The sequence below is a fragment of the Vulpes lagopus genome, chromosome 7 (genome assembly GCF_018345385.1).
Source record: "Vulpes lagopus strain Blue_001 chromosome 7, ASM1834538v1, whole genome shotgun sequence".
Classification (NCBI taxonomy): domain Eukaryota; kingdom Metazoa; phylum Chordata; class Mammalia; order Carnivora; family Canidae; genus Vulpes; species Vulpes lagopus.
The window spans coordinates 16,811,310-16,828,682 of record NC_054830.1 but is presented as its reverse complement, the minus strand read 5'-3'; the positions used below and the strand labels follow the sequence as shown (position 1 = coordinate 16,828,682).

The 17,373-nt window shown below is 42.5% G+C and overlaps 1 protein-coding gene across 3 annotated transcripts in view; it reads left to right on the top strand.

Annotated features, from left to right (window-relative positions):
• The window catches only part of SMARCC1 (SWI/SNF related, matrix associated, actin dependent regulator of chromatin subfamily c member 1), a 173,290-nt gene that overhangs the window by 147,880 nt on the left and 8,037 nt on the right, over window positions 1–17,373 (top strand). For all 3 annotated transcript variants that reach the window (XM_041762049.1, XM_041762048.1, XM_041762050.1), the window contains exon 26: window positions 6,168–6,429. In XM_041762049.1, coding sequence (XP_041617983.1) covers window positions 6,168–6,429 — 262 coding nt within the window. The remainder of the gene's footprint in view (window positions 1–6,167; window positions 6,430–17,373) is intronic.

Here is a 17,373-nt window from a genome sequence, read left to right as displayed (position 1 = left end):
AGTCAAGTGATCTGCAGATACAGAGCATTTAGTCCACTAGATCAGCTCACAGATCCATTTACTTTTTTTTCTTTTCTTTTTTTTTTTTTTTTAAGATTTTATTTATTTATTCATGAGAGACAGAGAGAGGCAGAGACATAGGCAGAGGGAGAAGCAGGCTCCATGCAGGGAGCCCGATGTGGGACTCGATCCTGGGTCTCAGGATCATGCCCTGGGCTGAAGGCAGCAACCACTGAGCCACCCACGTGTCCCTACAGATCCATTTTCATTGGCATGAAATTACTTCTTTGTAATACAAATGGGAATGCTTTAGACAGAGCCCATACCCCCCAGTTCTCTCCAAGTGGCTCCAGTACCCAATGTAACCCATGTCGGAAACCTGCTCTCTTGACTGATATGTGCTATTCACCTGGTATAGAAAGAAGAGACATTGTGGGAATCCCAGACCCAGTCCCCAAGGAGGTTAGAGGATGGGTGAGACATGGAAAGGTAGAGACACCACCTACTGTGAGGCTATGGGGCAATGGAAATCCAGAGGGGACGCCACAGTTGGCTGAGATTATCAAGGCAGCCTTCCTAATGGAGGATTGACTGGTCTCAGCTGTTAAAGAGGCCTTAGTCTAGAATGTGATGAGAAAGGCATGATTGTGGAAGAGGCTGAAGAGTCAGCCTGCCTGGAGCTGATGGCTTTTGCCCCATGGGTGATGTGAGATTGAGGTCGTTTATTCATTCAACAGATAGTTATTATGCACCTGCTTTTTTCTGGGCATGTGTATGGTACTGGGGATACAGTGGTGAATAAAACCTAACCAAACTCTGCCTTGGTAGAGCTTGAACTAATTAATGAAGGATGTCAGGTGATGTTCTGTGCTGTGTGTACCTACATAACTGTATGGAGCAGGCTGGGGAAGGGGCGTAGGGGAGGGTTAAGGGAGCGATTTCACCTTCCAGTGGTGTTGTCTGAGAAGGCCCTACTGAGAAACACAATGGGCCTTGGCTTCTAAGGTCCAGACACAGCGCAGAGGCTCTGAGGCAGGGGCATGTTTGCTAACTAAGGAGTAGATAGTTGGGCTGGAGCACAAATGAGGAGAAGGTGAAAGGGTAGAGTCAGATTTGGTGACCTCATCACAGAAGTCCCTGTGAGCCATCCAGAGGCTTTTCCTTTTACTCTATTAAAGTGTGGAAAAACTGCAGAACCTATTTTATGCATTCCATAAAAATAGAGACTAAATGCAGAGCGCTGGCCTGATCTTCCTTACAGTTTCACAGGGATCAGTGCACTTCTTGTGTTGTAGAGAGGAAATTGCAAATCGGCAAGGCCTAAAAAGGAGAGACTGGTGGAGAGGCTGTCCAGGTAGCCTGCGTGAGATGGTGGTGGACCAGGGCAATAGCTGTGCAAGCAGAGAGAAATGGGTCAGGTTCTGGATAGGTATTCAAGATATTGCTAATAAGATCTCATCACACATAGGATATAGGTTTAGGAAAGTTTGTTGTACTCTGAGACAAATTAAGGAAGAAGGAACAAACAGCCAGAAAGTGAATTTCCTCCTGCTCCAGGAGAAGCACATTTCACTTTGTTTTCTGTGAATTTGGCATATTGCAGCTCTGTGCCACCTGTCATGTAACCAAATGTATTATTAGACATGCACCATTATTTTATGGGTAGTTTTAGTTGAGTTGAAGAGAGCTGTACTTAGTTGTAGGTTTAGTTCTGAATCAAAAATGGCCTGGCCTCAGGAGGTAGGCACAAGGCAACAGGACAGGATGACAAGTCCCAGCGATGTGCAGCCGCCCCTTTAGGTTTCGCCTTCAGAAGCACACATGTAAGCACAGGACACAGTTGTGATGTTCTGTTTTCCACAAGTGTAAGAAGGAATGAATAGGTCTGTTTGGGACTTGGTTTTTTGTAAATGGATGTCTGGTCACTGATGCCAAACATTTCAAAGGAAGGTATGATGATTTACTTAATTCTGAGGTCAGGTAGTCAGAGTCTTCAAGTCTTGGCTGATATTTCGGGCCATGGCAATGTAGATGGACTTGTCTGGCCCCACCTTTTACTCTTTTCTCCCCTCCTCCCTGCTCTGTGCACATTAAATTGGGAGAAGAGCTTTGTGTGAGCTTTGGCTGCACATTGCAGCTGTGTCTGCATATGTTGTTCTGCAGAAAAGTGCTCTCTTGTGCTCAGGTTGCACTTGAACTCAGGCTGTTTTGTGCACACACAGTGTAGCAGTGAAGGGGGAGAGGAAGGCAGAGTTTGAATGCGGTGGGTATGTCTTCAGAGTGGGGCTACAGGCAGCTTTGTGTGGAACCAGGTGCCCTAGAGCCCGATTGGAGCCATGAGAGAAAATGAACAGATCATTAACATCCTGTTTACATGAATGTACAACACGTAAACAGCTTTAACTGTTGGGACTTTGTCTACAGTTCTAGGAAGTGGAAAATGGAGAAGAGAAAAATCAAGTTATCTATAGCATATGATGACTGACTTGGGTGCTTTTAGTGTTGTTGGGGCATGTGTGTGTATGTATGTTTTGTGTGTGTGTGTGTGTGTGTGTGTGTGTTTTGTTTTGTGTGTGTGTGTTTTTAAGGTTTTATTTATTTACGATCACCTGAGTGGCTCAGTGGTTAAGTGTCTGCCTTTGGCTCAGGTTGTGATCCCAGGGTCCTAGGATTGAGTCCTGCGTTCGGCTCCCTGCAGGGAGTCTGCTTCTGCCTCTGCCTATGTCTCTCCTCTCTCTCTGTATCTCTCATGAATAAATGAATAAAATCTTTTAAAAAAATTTTTATTTCTTTATTAGAAAGAGAGTGAGCACAAATAGTGGGGAAGGGGACAGAAGGAGCAGGGAGCCTGATGCTCTTCTCCATCGCAGGACCTTAGGATCATGACCTGAGCTAAAAGCAGACACTTAACCAACTGAGCTACCAGGCACCCTAGTGGTTTGTTTTTTTAACAAAAATATGTGTGGTGGAAAAGTTGTCAATAAAGAAAGAAATGAATAAATTAAAAAGTCTCTCTTACCCTCAATTTCATTTTTAGGAATAATCACCTAATAGTTTGGGGTCTTCTAGGATATTTTCCACTGTGTATATATAATGTGTGTATGTGAATACAAAGTTTGTTTTTTAATTAGGATTATGTAATAAATGTTGCTACAGTTTGCTTTTTTTTCTCAGTGTATCTCAGACAGCTGTATGTCAAAAACAGCACTTAAAGGCTATCCCTAGCCACACATACGTCGTTTTCTAGGACAGATTCCCGGATATAGAATCACTGGTTACGTACATTTAAAATTTGGTCAGTACGGTCAAACTCTCCTCAAAAACTGCCAGTTTACATGGTCTCTGATTGTCAAGAAGTGAATGCAGTCTTCAGTTGAACACAGTAACAATAAGGTACCCACAATGAGAGAGGTATGTCTGTTGGGTGATAAGGCCAAGATGTGTCCAGCAGCTCTGCTTAGTGTGCTGCAGAGCAGAGATGGCCTTCTTGGAGCCAAGTTGTAGCCTGCTGTCTGGGCATCGCACATACCTCACAGGACCTTTTTAGTCCATGTTGGAGCTTTAGTTTAAACTTCATTCTCTTTCAGGAGAGGGGGAGAGAGAGTTTAATCATCTAATTTAATTTTTCTAATTACTTTCTTTTAATTACGTTCTATGTTTTGAACTGACGTGAAGCTCAAGGAAAAAATAATGAAGATTAGTACATTTGGTAGACATGGAAAATTGGGCAGATTTTTCTGTCTGAGGTTAATACCTTGAGAGTAAGGTCAGCTCCAAAAGAAGGACTGGTTTGGTTTAAAAACAAAATGAAGGCATCCCTGGGTGGCGCAGTGGTTTGGCGCCTGCCTTTGGCCCAGGGCGCAATCCTGGAGACCCGGGATCGAGTCCCACGTCGGGCTCCCGGTGCGTGGAGCCTGCTTCTCCCTCTGCCTGTGTCTCTGCTTCTCTCTCTCTCTCTCTCTCTGTGACTATCATAAATAAATTTAAAAAGTTTTAAAAAACAAAACAAAAAACAAAATGAAACCACTGAGACAGGTAATGCAAAGACTAACATTTCCCTTCAGAGACAAAATATCTTTTCCAGTAACAGTTCAGCTTCTTTATAAAACAGATCTTGACCTAAATTATAGTTCTTACATAACTGTAGGACTTCAGCCAAACCATCTAGACCAGTAGTGGCTTGACCAAAACATAGATAAGAGGTTCTTTCCTGGCAACCTCTTACGTTTAACCTCAGCAGAGTCTGAAATTTCCTAGAAAGAATAGTTAGAAGAAAGCAAATCTTAAGACCTGTAGTCAGAATTTTTAGATCCCTTTTTTTAATCAGTCTGCCTCTTACTCACTAATTAAATATCTTCTTGCAGAGCTGGACTTCCAGAGAACTCTCTTGCTTTTTACATCTTGCAATTCCCCACTCATTATACAAACAAGGAGGAGAGAAACCCGGCCAGGCTTTAGCCTCTTCAGGTCACCCTCCTCAGAAAATGAAGAGCCCAGACCACCCCGCTGCACTCCCTCCTGATGCCCTCAACCACTCACAGAATCATTTGTTTCAGAAAATCTCCTCCTCCCTTGGAAACTGTCTGCCAGCTAGCTAACCAGCCTGAGACATAAGCTTTATCATCTATTCTCTCCACTCCTCCTCCTCCTCACCTGGTCATGCCTGTTTTCATCACTCTTGTCTGTGGCCTGTCCTCCTGCACCTTTTCCGTTCATGACCATTCCCTAGTCACTGTTCCTGATAATCTGTAATGCTTCTCACTTGGTTCTACAGGGTCTTCTCAGGCAGCCCTTTGCTGAGAGCCCATATTCTTAGGCCAACTCTCATGCATATTCCAACCAGTTTTTGCTGGTGATAGTATGCAGTATATATCTGTAGAATTGGCTGCTCCTAAAAGCTAAAGTGTTATAATTTTTAAATCTATTAAATACCTTGGTATAGTGCTATCCAACAGAAATACAGTGTAAGCCATATATGTAATTTTTTAGTTTTCTGGTAGCGATATTTAAAAAGGTGAAATTATAATGTTTATTTAATTTAGTATATACAGAATATTATTTGAACATGTAATCAATATGAAAAATTAATTTTTTTCATACTAAGTCCTCAGAATTCAGTGTGTATTTTATACTTATAACACATTCCACTTCAGATTAGCCACATTTCAAGTGTGGCTTGTATCTGCTGTCTTGGACAGAAAAGCTTTAAAAATGTCTCACAGTAACTCAGATCTTGCCATTGAAAATGGTAGGATCAAACAATATTGAAAAGATAGAGATCTTTTAACCCTCCTTATAATCTTTATACTTCTTACTTCCAGAGGCTAGATTTTTATTTTCCTTCATGTTCAAGGTGATTTTTTTTTTCAGGCCTGAATTAAATTAATTTTGATAGCACTTAAGGTGGGCTTCTTCCTCTGAACTACTGTCAGGCATATGGTTTCTGGATTTCCTGGCACATATAATAGCTTATTTCTCTTTATTTTAATTTGGGTCCCAGAAAGATTATCTCGAATATTGAAATACTTATATTCTTCAAACCAAGATTCATGCAAATCTTTATTTAGGCATCTAAAATATTCTGTGAATGTGTCACCCAGTATAATTTTGGGTACTTGAAAGCTAAGATTTACGGTGGCACTGCCAAAGCTCCACATAGAAAAATGTACGTATTTGCAACTAAGGCCATGTCCGCTCATCCAGAGGCTTTAACTCTGTCTCAGCTCTAAAATAGTATCCAAAGAATCACATCCAGAAGAGGGCACCTGGGAAAGTTGTGTGGACTTTAAATTTTAGCAGTTGAGAGACTCTTAAAAGGAGAAAAGAGGTTTTTACCTTGGCAGTCCTGAAATCTATTTTTATGTATCTGAAGACCTTCCAGACAGAGAGGATTCTGTGTGTACTGAGTGGGCTCAGAGGACAGTAACCCCACTGGGTGAAGGTTACATGAAAGGCAGACCTTGTGCATAATACAGAAAAGACCTTGACCTTGGTAACTGGTGTCTAAGTGGAAATATGCTACTTGAGAAACAATGCCTTTTCTCACTGTAGATCTTGCAGGAGGCAAGGTGGCCATGTATCTTTGGTAGAGGTAGATGTCCTGGGTGACACCCATTCCTGAGAACCTCTCTTGGTGTCATTTCTCTTCCCCTTCCTTTTCTTAACAGTTAGAACAACAGAGGCAGCAGCTGCTCACTGAACGCCAGAACTTCCACATGGAACAGCTGAAATATGCCGAATTGCGAGCCCGACAGCAAATGGAACAGCAGCAGCATGGGCAGAACCCTCAGCAGGCACACCAGCACTCAGGAGGACCTGGCCTGGCACCACTCGGAGCAGCAGGGCACCCTGGCATGATGCCTCATCAGCAGCCCCCTCCCTACCCTCTTATGCACCACCAGATGCCACCACCTCATCCACCGCAGCCAGGTGAGAGGCAAGCTCTGCTCACAGATGAGGCTGGAGTCAGCCCTGTGGCACAGTATTAGAGGAGCTAACCATACCATTGGTGATTTGGGACTAAGATTATGACTAGGATGCCCATTGTCATCCAGATAATTGTAGGCAAGTGAGATCTGGTTGTAAAGCCATCACCACATAATGCTAGCCATGTTCTATTCCTGATGTGATGCCTTTCCTTTTTCCTTTTTCCTTTTTCCTTTTTCCTTTTTCCTTTTTCCTTTCCTTTCCCTTCCTTTCCTTTCCCTTCCTTTCCTTTCCTTTCCTTTCCTTTCCTTTCCTTTCCTTTCCTTTCCTTTCCTTTCCTTTCCTTTCCTTTTTCCTTTTTCCTTTTTCCTTTCCTTTCCTTTCCTTTCCTTTCCTTTCCTTTTTCCTTTCCTTTCCTTTCCTTTCCTTTCCTTTCCTTTCCTTTCCTTTTTCCTTTCCTTTCCTTTTTCCTTTCCTTTCCTTTTTCCTTTCCTTTCCTTTTTCCTTTCCTTTCCTTTCCTTTCCTTTCCTTTCCTTTTTCCTTTCCTTTCCTTTTTCCTTTCCTTTCCTTTTTCCTTTCCTTTCCTTTCCTTTCCATTCCTTTCCATTCCATTCCATTCCATTCCATTCCATTCCATTTTATTTATTTATTCATAGAGACACAGAGACAGAGAGTGAGGCAGAGACACAGGCAGAGGGAGAAGCGGGCTCCATGCAGGGAGCCCGATGTGGGACTAGATCCCGAGTCTCCGGGATCACACCCCAGGCTGAAGGCAGCGCTAAACCGCTGCGCCACTGGGGCTGCCCTGTGATGCCTTTTCTTAGGTTGGTCAGCCTCCAAGTAGCCAATATATCCCAGAGTTCCTTAAAAATTCATCCTTGGATTGTCTACACTTTTTTTTTTTTTTAACTTACAGGTTGTTGTTGTTGTTGTTTTTAAAGATAGACACACCCAAAAATAATAGTGCAGTGAACTCTTAGGACCCAGCATCAACACCCATCACCTTCCTGCCATTTTTCACTTTTTGTTAGAAGAAATCATCTACCAGAGGCAAAGGTAGAATAGTGTAAGAATCCCCCTATGGGAATATTATGTACCTATTATACAGCTTCAGAATTACCAATATTTTGTCTATTCCTCCTCACTCTGGGGCAAGAGATATAAACTTCAAATTATATCTCTAAACACTGGAAACCTTATTATTTAACATAACTGCTATTTATTATCATATCCAGCAAAAGTAACCATAATTTCTAGTGCCATTAGTTAAATGTCCTTGAGCATTTCATTTATTTGGACCGGTGTTCAGATAAGCTACCCACACTGCATTTGCTGATAGTTCTCTTAAACCTGTTTTAATGTGTTAACAGTTCACCTCCCCTCCATTCATTTGTTGAAGAAACTAGAGTTTTCACCTGTGACTGTGCCCAAATGTGCCCATAAGGTACATGGTGTCATTCCACATGTTCTCCCCACTTCTCTCTCTCCCACACATCTTACATAAACCAGAGGCTTTCTCTGGATGTGTACCAGGTGTTCAGGTTCACTTGTGGTTGCTGGCTTTTTTACTGTAATTTCAGTTGTCTCTCTTGGTGACATTAAGGTTGGTCAGTGGCTGTGGCGGTGGTAGGGCCGATCTATCCATTACAGAGTTCCCCATCAGACTTCAGGGGTTTGACCTAAGAGAATTGCTTCATAGATCAGCTCTTTCATCGGGCATTGCAAAGTGGTGAGATATCTCCATTGATTTTTTTTTCCTTCTGCATTTATTTCTATTTGTTCTTTATTTATTAGCAGGGATTCGTTTATTAAAAAACAATCAAACAAAAAAACCTTTATCAGTTGTTCAGTTATTCTGAAAATGAGTTCCTTACAGGGAAGAGTGAATAAAGGCTTCATCCTTTCTCTTATCAGTTACCTGAATAATGAGTTACTAACCACTGCCTACACCAAACGTGGCCAGTAAGGAGTTTTTTTTCTCTTGTGTGTATATGTTTTTAGTATTGTGAACTTACATAGTTTTGTATATTTTATGTGTTTCAGTCTATTGTGGACATTATTGTTTTTGATGCTCAGATTGTCCTATCTTTAGCTCATGGGATCCTGTTAAAGCTGGCAACTAACCACCACATTTTAACCACTTTGAAAGTTGATCTCACAGCCCTTTCAAACTTAACTACCTCCCCCACCCCCCCAAAAAAAATACCAAAAACAAAAACCTACCTACCAACATCATGAAAATATAAAACATACTTTTAATTTCAGCTTTTCTCCCCACCATGTTCCTTTCCTTCATTAATGTGTAGGGGTGTGTGCTGTGTATTACGTTGCTCTAGTAACACTCATTCTATAGGATTTTTTCTTTAAGATTTTATTTATTTATTCATGAGAGACACACAGAGAGGGGCAGATACACAACACAGGCAAAGGGAGAAGCAGGCTCCATGCAGGGAGCCTGATGGCGGGACTCGATCCCAAGACCCCAGGACCATGCCCTGGGCCAAAGGGAGGTGACAAACCTAGCCACCCAGGGATCCCCCTATAAGATTTTCATAATTACTCTGTTGTAATGTACCAGGTGTCTAGGAGAGCCCAAGTTTGTGCTTCCTGGTATGGGATGCAAAATCTCTGGCCAAGGCACATAGAAATGAACTAAGGTAAGACAGACCCTTGCAAGCCAGGGAACACCTGAATAACAACATGAATAATAACAGCTAACTTCCTCAAATGACAGTTTTTCTAGATCTGCTCATAGAAATATTCAGGCATGTTTACCTGAGAAGGCCATGACTGAAAAAACTATGATCTGACAACTTGTATTTATCAACATGGATCTTTTAGTTCATAACCCAAAATATGTTTTAGGTATTAATTTTTCCTGACTTTACCCAAAACTGGGGCTTGGTCTACTTCAATTGGGAACATTCACTTCACACATGCGACTGTTAAGTTACAGCTGTGGAAATAGGACTGCCATCAGACTTGCCACTTGATCTAAATGATGTTTGCAAATAGAGTCTTAGGAGTCTTTCTGCCTGTCCGATTGAGCAGATCTTAGATTCTCTGTATGATACTGAATTTTCTTCAAAATTAAGCTTTCGGGCATCCCTGGGTGGCTCAGTGGTTTGGCGCCTGCCTTTGGCCCAGGGTGTGATCCTGGAGTCCCAGGATCAAGTCCCACGTCAGGCTCCCAGCATGGAGCCTGCTTCTCCCTCCTCCTGTGTCTCTGCCTCTCTCTCTCTGTGTCTATCATAAATAATAAATAAATCTTTAAAAAAAAAAAACAATTAAGCTTTCAAAAGATACAAATGCTTAACAGTTGAAGATCACAAAGTGATTTTTTTCAGAAACAATGCTTATTTTTAAAATTCCTTAAACTACTGGGATAAATGTTTATGGGGGAAGTTCACTTCTGGCTACTTGATGCTTAGTTCTGGCTGGTATTAAGCAGCGGCATCTTGTAGTAACTGTTCACAAAGAACTCTTAGCTCCAACATCTGTGTTTAGCTTATAAAAGATAAGAGAGATTTTTCCACCTTTTTCCCTAAATTATATCCTGGTGAGGACAAGCATTTGCATGCTAGGCCAGTCACCCACCTACCCAACTGTAAAGTGAAGAACCAGTGCATAATAGGGACTACACAGCCTTGCTGCCTGATGGAGCCGGGATTTGTGCTGGGCTCTGATTCCAAAGTGTTACTGTGACACTACCCCACGACACTGGACTAAGAGGTTACTTACAGCAGATTCAGATACAGCTATTCTTTTAGGGAAACCATGCCAATGAAACGAGAGTTCGTAAAAATAGCATTTAGAATAGAAATAGGGTGTTTTTCTCTTTTTACTTTCTCACAGAAATAAGCTTTTCTTTAGTGAATTTTAAAGAAAAGGATCATTGAATGTATGATGAGACTAAAACGTGTGATGAGCTCATCTTTTTTCTTAAGGTTTTTTATTTAAATATAATGTACATATAAAAAATATAAATCATGAATATTCAGTAAATTTTAACAAAAAGAACTGTCCTGTGCAGCTGATACCCAGAAGCTCCCACTATCCTATCTCCTTTCCTCCAGAGGGCAACAACTATCCTGGTTGGGCTGGTTTTGGGTTTTTTTGTTTGTTTGTTTGTTTGTTTTTTCTTGTTTTTTGTAAGATTTTATTTTTTTATTCATGAGAGACAGAGAGGCAGAGACACAGGCAGAGGGAGAAGCAGGCTTCATGCAGGGAACCTGATGTGGGACTTGATCCCGGGACTTCAAGATCACGTCTTGGGCTGAAAGCAGGTGCTAAACCGCTGAGCCACCCAGGGACCCCCTAGTTGGGCTGGTTTTGAATGTTGTCTAGAGGAAATCACACAGTGATTACTCTGAGTTTTTTTTACTCAACACTTGGTATGTAAGATACATCCACGTTATTGTCGGTGGTTGCAAGTTTATTCCTCTTGTTTGCTGTATGTGGTCTATTGTGGAGCTCTACCCCAGTTTATTAGTCTGTTCTCCTGTTGATGGACATTTGATTAGTTTCCAGGTTTTGGTTTCGTTTTAGTAAGTGCTACTATGAACATATGTGAGCACATGTCTTGGAGCACACACAACAGAAATGTATGCCTATGTCTATCAAAGTATCTATAATGGGTCATAGGATATGCATATGTTTACATTAGTAGATGCTGCCAAGATTGTCCCAGAATGGTCATACAGATCTATATACTTGCAATGTTCGAGCATTCTAGCAGCTCAAGGTAATCTTTTCATAATTGCCCCATTTGTGGGGGTGCTTTGAAGTTCACATGTAAAATTAAATCCAATAGAAAAGCTGCTTGTTAACAGGTGAATCTAGGGTGCCATATTCTGGCAATCAGCTTAAAGGGATCTTTCAAAGCAGGACAGGTGAGGAAATGGATAGGATTTTAGGTGAAGTTCAACCTCAGTCTCTGGTTTACTATGGGTGTCAGTTAAGAACTTTGCATTTGGTCCTTCCAACTATTATTTCCTAAATTCTAGAAAAGTATATAGGACACTTCATTTATGTTAGGAGCTGAGGATAATTATCCAGGTCATTTGGCTAGCTTTTGGTATTTGGCCAGAATTTATGGTGAATGAAGGAAGGGGGGAAGTCAGCCTCTGAAAAGTCAGCAAGGTTGGGGAGTTGGCTAGAAGGTCAAGACAAATTTATCACTGAGCAGTTAATATATCCAGCTCTCTGATTTAGAGTTAGTATAATTACATAGATCTATCCCATGTAATCTTTTCTCCACAAAACTGTCCATCAGTTAGTGGGAGAGCCCATTTAAATAGAGGCTCAATGTCATGAAATCTGCCAGGCAGATATGTGGGCCTGGGCCCCAGAATGGCTGGTATAAACCAACACTAGTATATATTCTGTTTAGTTTGTACCTCCACAGCTTTCCTCTTCTACCACCCCTTAATTCATTCCGATACTTAAAGTCTTGTATAGAGAATACTGTCTTTATGCTGTTCTCACTTATTTTCCTAGGCTCTTATTATTTGGGCTTCTAACCTGGGAACTCCAGCTTGGTCTGTCACTACCAAACAGAAAGGCAAAGGATGTACAGTAGTGGTATGTTTCTTGTGTATGGTGAGCAAATGGACACTGGAGGTAGCTATAGCCCTTAGGTTTTGCTAATCTTGATAAAATACACACCACTGCATTTTATATTTTCATTTAAATTGGAAGACTGATTTCATTAAGTGATTTCTAGATTAATCATTTTCTAGTCCTCCCTGTAAAACTATCATTCCAGATGGCACAAGGTGAACAGTCGTGAGCATATGCATATATCCTTTAACCATGCCCTGGGCTATAGTATCCATGACAGCACGTGGGGAAGCAAGGAGAGTGGCCTGGCGTGGCTGCCTCTTCCTGAGGTGCTCTTGGTAGTGCTGCTCACCTGAGCCGAGAAGACACCTCTGATTCCTGGAGGTCTTCTTTCATGTCAGTCCTCCAAAGAGCCTCAGCCCCTTCTTAACAGGAACATAACCGGTAAATGAGTTGAGTCAAAAGGAAATGACATGGGCAGCCCCAGGTGGCTCAGCGGCTTAGTGCCGCCTCTAGCCCAGGATGTGATCCTGCAGACTCGGGATTGAGTTCCATGTCGGGCTCCCTGCATGGAGTCTGCTTCTCCCTCTGCCTGTGTCTCTGCCTCTCTCTCTGTGTCTCTCATGAATAAATAAATAAAATCTTAAAAAAAAAAAAAAAAGGAAATGACAGAAATCTACTATGTGAGTCCAGCGAAGCTCTGCCCTCCGCTGGGCATTTAGAGTAAAGGAGGCACTCTGGAGTTGTCATGGATCTGGAGCGAGCTGCCTGCCTTGGGGAAGCCTCTCAGTGAAAACCAGAAGGAAAAGGACATGTTGGCTTCTGTACCTTTATAGTTTCCTTGTGGTTAATAGTAGAATTTATAGAAGTACTGAAAAAAACAAAATAGGGATTGATCTGAATTGATGAGAATTTGGACATGATAGAGATGATTTTTTATTTTTTATTTTTTTATTTATCTGAGAGAGAGAACACGAGCGAGGTGGAGTGGGGGCAGAGGGAAAAGGAAAGCAGACTCCGTGACAAGGAGCCCAACATGGTGTCGGTCCCAGGATCCCAGGACCATGACCTGAGCTGAAGGCAGACACTTAGCCAACTGAGCCACCCAGGTGTTCACTCCATAGAGATGATGTTTTAATGATAAAACTAGAATTAGTAAAATGTTGGTTGTTTAAGGAAATTTCAACCAAGACATTAGTCACTTGGCTTTTAAGCCCCCAAGTTAAACCCACTTACACAACTCTACCCGTGGGAAACCATGCTTCCAGACAGTAATCCCTTCCCAGCCCACCCCCTGGACTCACAGCCCTACACCAAAAAGGGAAAAGCCAAGTTTTTATTATCTGCTGTGCCTTTGGTCCTGCTTGCATCATGTGATAACAAGGCTGTTGAACCACTTTCCGGAGTAGCAGGTTACCCTCACAAAGAGAACAGTGAGGGCCCAGTCTTCAACAAAGAGAGTCTGTCGCGGGCGCCCCCCCGGAAGCCACTGCGGGAGGAGCAGTCCCCGAGGAGCCTGGGCTTCCCCTCACTTGGCCCTGATTGTGTTATTTCCGTTCTCCGGGGCACTCAGCCAGAGGATGTGCTGTGGACGGTTAGAAAGGGAGCGATGAAATGTGCTCAAGATTGGAAATTCACAAGCTCCCTTTCCTAGTTCCATGTTCTTTTCCCACCTGCCTCTCCCATCCCAAATAATAAAAATCCTTAAATATTCCACCAGGCGTGATGGGCGGAATGCTTTAGGGAAAGATCTAATAAACCTGAGAGAGTGTGAGGGATTTTTCCACTAGGCTAAACCTAATTTTAGCAAACCTTTCCATTTTTCAGGCCTCAGATGCCTGCTGGGTTGTTTTTTTTTTTTTTTTTTAAAGCTTGTATGTAGGTCAAACTCCCACCAGTTTTTGCTTTGATGCTACAGTTTTGAAGCCATGTTTCATCTCTCTCTCCCTCTCTCACCTCCCTTTCTACCAGGGAAGGAGATACCTGTTTTTTTTATTTTTTATTTTTATATTTTTTACCGGCAGAACATAGAGATACATCCTTCAGTTTGTTTGGTAAGGTCTGCTCCTGTGGCTTTCTTCATGTTTAGTAAGAGATCATGGCAGGGCATTCAGACATTGTCATCCTTATTAAAGTGGCGAGACCTTTGTCAGACACTAGAAAAAAACACAAGAATGTTTAGGTTTGAAATGGACAGAGTTTGCATTATGAGAAATTAATTATCTTCTCCCCAGCCCTCTTAAATTCTGCCCCATTTCAAATTTGATCCTTAGCAATGAGCTCTTAGAAGGAGAGAACTGCTCCTTCAAGGCAAGGTGGTTTAGGTATTAAGGAAAAGAGAATGAGCCTCAGGGCAGACAGACCGGGGTTTGAACCTCAACTCAGTCTCTACTCCTTGGGAACTCAGGCCAAATTACCCAGTCCCTTGAGACTTTGTTTCCTTATCTTGAAACTGGATTCTTCCTGTCTCACAATCTGCCCAACAACCTAGAGGATTCAGTGAAATAACTCACTGCCTGGCAAATGGCAGGCCCTGACTCAGAATGATATCCTGTCTCCTCGTTATCTGTTCCCTAAATCCACTGCCCTAGATATTCAGCACTGTGAGTCGTATAGGATGTGATAGCAGTCACCTCTGAGTGGCATGGGAACATCACCCACTCTTAGTGCTCCTTGCTTTCCTGAGAAGTGTTTGCCTGTACAGAGTCCCATAACCAGAAGTAAATTGTTTTTTCTCTAGCTCTTCCTTTTTGCTGCTACCTCTCCTAAGGAGTCACTGTTTTCTTGTATACTGCACACATATGTCCCAGTGGTTTTATTGTCCTGTTATGACAGGAAGGTGGGAATACTTTGGATTTCAAAAGGCTTTGGAATTTATAGCGAGAAAAAGAAGTTTTGTGCAGCCATTGTGCTTACAGCCTTGGAAAACCCTAAAGCTGCCCTATCACAGCTTGTTGCCATAAAGATATAGGGAAATAGGTAAACAGGCCACAGCTACTGAGCACGTAGCTTTGGAAATGGCCCCACTGGGCCTTCCAGCAAGAGCCTTCAGGCTTAGCCCGGTGCCTTTTGGATAGGCATCACCTCATGGGTCTCTGTCAATCTGCAGCTAATTCTCCTCTTTGCCAGAATATTTCTTGAATAGTTTATTTCCCCACTGGAACTCCCCCACGCTAAGCTGCTGGTCAAAGAATTGTTTCTCGAGCTGGATGGGAGTCAAAGAATTGACCCATCCTTTTAGTGGCAACAGGGTTTGCACTACCATCTGTGGACTCCCTCCTCCAGACCCTTATCCACAGGGTTCACTGTGGTTACAAGCACCACCTCTGGAACCAAGGTACTCAATCAGATCTAGGCTCTCCTGTTTACACTTTATGACATTGGCAAGTAACTTCGCCTGTCTCCTCTTTCACAAACTTGGTGACTTAAAACAACCAACGTGTTTTCTCAGTTCTGGGAGCTAGAAGTTCATTATCTAGCAAGACTTGCTGTCTTCCGGGGTTCTAGGGGATCTTCTGTTCCCTTGCTTTTTCCAGCTTCTGGTGACTAGTGGCATTCCTAGGCTTATGGTCATGTGTCTCTCTTTTTTTTTTAAGATTTTATTTATGTATTCATAGAGAATAAGAGAGAGAGGCAGAGACACAGGCAGAGGGAGAAGCAGGCACCATGCTGAGAGGGCCTGACATGGGACTTGATCCACGGTCTCCAGGATCACACCCTGGGCTGCAGGCGGCACTAAACCGCTGCGCCACTGGGGCTGCCCGGTCATGTGTCTCTTAAAAGGACACTTGTCATTGGATTTAGGGCCCACCAAGATAATCCAGGATGATTTCCTCATCTCAAGGTCCTGAAATTAATGACATCTACAAAGACCCTTTTTCCAAATATGGTTGCATTTACAGGTTCCAGGTATTAGAACATGTATTACGTATCTGTTGCGGGGTTGCAGGGGGTAGGTCACCATCCAGCCCACTGCAGGGTGCCATTATGTTTGTTAAATTAAAAAATTACTTCAGGGGCACCTGGGTAGCTTAGTTAAGTGTCCCGCTCTTGGTTTTGGTTCAGGACATGGGATTAAGCCCCACATGGAGCTGCTTGAAAATGCTCTCCCTCTGCCCCACTCCTACTCATATGCGAGTGCTCAATCCCCATGCCCCACTCCCCCAACAGATTTTTTTAAAAAAATTACTGCAGAAAGCAGAGTAATCTTATAACTGATACAGGAAAGAGGAAAACAGGGTGGCTGGAACTAAAGTATATACTTTAATTTTTTGTTTTTGTTTTAAGATTTATTTGAGAGAGAGAGTGCAAGCAGGGGGAGGGACAGAGAGGGAAAGAGAGTTTTAAGCAGACTCTGCTGAGCTGGGGCCCAGCACAGGGCTCAATTTTGTGACCCTATATGACCACCTGAACCAAAACTTGAGTTGGACACTCAACAGACTGTACTACTCAGGCACTTTTTTATTTTTTTTTAATGCTAGCTATTATTTTAAATCATTTCACAATGAACTGTTTAATTTGAGCACAGAATAGCGTGGTACAAAGAGAACTGGATTTAGAGTCAGAAGACTTGGATCTGATACTTCTTAGAAATTCTGTGACTATAAGAAGTCCCTTAACTTTTCTGAGCTTCTGTTTTCTCTCTATAAAATGAAAATAACTTGCTCTCATAGCATGTTGGAGGAGCCAGTGATGTAATAAGGCACTATAATAAACAATTTCCCTGATAATACAGAAAGCCATAGGGTAGGAGTGGAGCAGATAATCTAGTTTCATTCTGTATAATATCTGAAAACCTAGGCTCTGGGCATCCTCAGTGACTTGCCCAAGAACATTGCATCTTGGCTGGTGTGAAGTGGAAGTAAGATGACGCTGTTTAGTTTTCCAGTCTGGTTAGTTCATCTGTACTTTCCCTGTTGAGGATAATACTATGATGGTCACTGATAGGGGTGCCCACTGCTGAGCCAGGAGTTACAGCAACCCACACCTTGCTTTTCACGTCAGAGCATAAACCTCTTTCTTACTGCTAAAAATGAGAAGCAGTTGGGACTGCATGGCTGTGTGTCATTCCACTTATGTGAGCACACACTTGATGTGCTCTTCCTTCTTCCTTCCTTCCCAGTACTCATTCCTGGCCTGTTTGTTTGTTTGTAAAGGCATGCTTTACTACTCTCTTCAGTTTTCTGGAGAGAGATCTGAGAAGGGCTGGCAAAATATTCTTCCTCACTTTCTCAAGTCCTCTTGTCTAGACTGAATTTGGAAGAAGGAGGCAGTATGCACCACCCCAATAGACATGGGCTGTATTGGCTGGTCCGAGTGCGTGATTTCCATTGACTGGTCCTGTGTCTTCCATTCCCAAAGCAGGAGTCCTTGTCCATCATTTC